The sequence below is a fragment of the Bactrocera latifrons genome, unplaced genomic scaffold, assembly GCF_001853355.1.
Source record: "Bactrocera latifrons isolate USDA-ARS-PBARC rearing strain unplaced genomic scaffold, ASM185335v1 scaffold_609, whole genome shotgun sequence".
Taxonomy (NCBI): domain Eukaryota; kingdom Metazoa; phylum Arthropoda; class Insecta; order Diptera; family Tephritidae; genus Bactrocera; species Bactrocera latifrons.
In genome coordinates this window covers 33450-34754 of record NW_017537278.1, presented here as the reverse complement: position 1 = coordinate 34754, position 1305 = coordinate 33450, and the positions used below count along the sequence as shown (strand labels likewise).

The 1305-nt window shown below is 34.8% G+C and overlaps 1 protein-coding gene across 1 annotated transcript; it reads right to left on the bottom strand.

Moving 5' to 3' along the window:
• Window positions 1-23: 23 nt before the first annotated feature.
• LOC108975075 lies at window positions 24-1255 on the bottom strand. Its single transcript, XM_018943345.1, has 2 exons — window positions 465-1255; window positions 24-389 (listed from the first exon to the last, which is right to left on the bottom strand). Exons 1-2 carry the CDS (start codon window positions 1174-1176, stop codon window positions 106-108), a joined length of 996 nt encoding a protein of 331 aa, XP_018798890.1. The 5' UTR covers window positions 1177-1255; the 3' UTR covers window positions 24-105.
• Between the last annotated feature and the right edge of the window lie 50 nt (window positions 1256-1305).

Below are 1305 nucleotides of genomic sequence, written 5' to 3'. Positions count from 1 at the left end.
CTGAAATCTATTTTCTCCTGCTATATCTTCGAATTTCAATACCTCGTACCAAAATTCCTTTGTATTTTTTGTATTTTTCCAACTGAGTAGATGTATTTGACGCCACTACTCGTCAATCTTCGCAATATCTTCTTGTTTTTTGTTAAAATGCAACATCAATTCAGTAATCGGTKCTTTGTTATGAGATAGTGCGTGTTCTACGCTGATTTTCTGAATACTTTTCATGAGTTTCAAGTTTTCGGGCAATCTGTTTYTCAATTCTTGAATCAAAGATGCAATGAACTGGATGCACCTATTGCGGATTATTTCTTCTTGATTTGGCGGAAGTCCTTTATCTTTCATTGTTTGCAAGTGAATTTCAAATCTGTACCCCAGATAGCATTTATTATCTATTCTTATACAAATCTAGATGTGTATAAGAGACAAGTGAATTTCAAATCTGTACCCCAGATAGCATTTATTATCTATAAAATCTTGAATATTTTGCGTAAAAATATCTACCTTCTGGGTAGGCAATATTATCTTGTCAACAAGTGTATCAATTAAATTAGTCAGTTCGTCATACAGTTTAGAATGATCTGCGTCTTTCGATTCAAATAATTTATTAACCCTGTTAACATTAGTGAGAATTGGATAAATAAATGAAATGTATGCATAATTCACATCATCAGAGTACATTGCATGCAGCAATTCGGCTGTGTAGCATCTTTCATTTAATTTTGCGATATTAAAATGTGTTTTCAGTTCCAGCCATTGTGTGTAAATCCGTGCAACTGCGGACTCTAGAGAAAGCCACCTAGTTTGGCAAGACTGAACAATTTTTAAAGGGTCATGACCATCGTTTATTAGTTTGTATAGTTCTTTATAGGCAGCTTGCCTTGATGAAGAACGGCTGAACCAATCATATGTTTCTTTAATAATGAATTCGAGATTCCTGGGTAAGAACTCCTTTGTTGCTGCGGAGACTGCTAATTGTAAGGAATGACAAATGCAGCGCACCAAAACTAGACTCGGTATTTCTCTTTTCAGTTTGGCATAAACACCGTTATTAACTCCAACCATGACTRCAGCATTGTCAGTTCCAATGCCCATTAAATGTTTTAGGGGTATACCGAATCGTGTAAGTGATGCTTTTATAGCGGMAACAATGCCGTCTGCGTCACACTCGTAGAGCATTGGGATATCTAAATATGTAGATATAATTTTTTTGTGAGTGCAGCTGTAATAAATAATAACAATTCCCAAATATTTATGAACTGCGATATCGGTTGATTCGTCAATCAATAAACTATAGGATTGATCTTT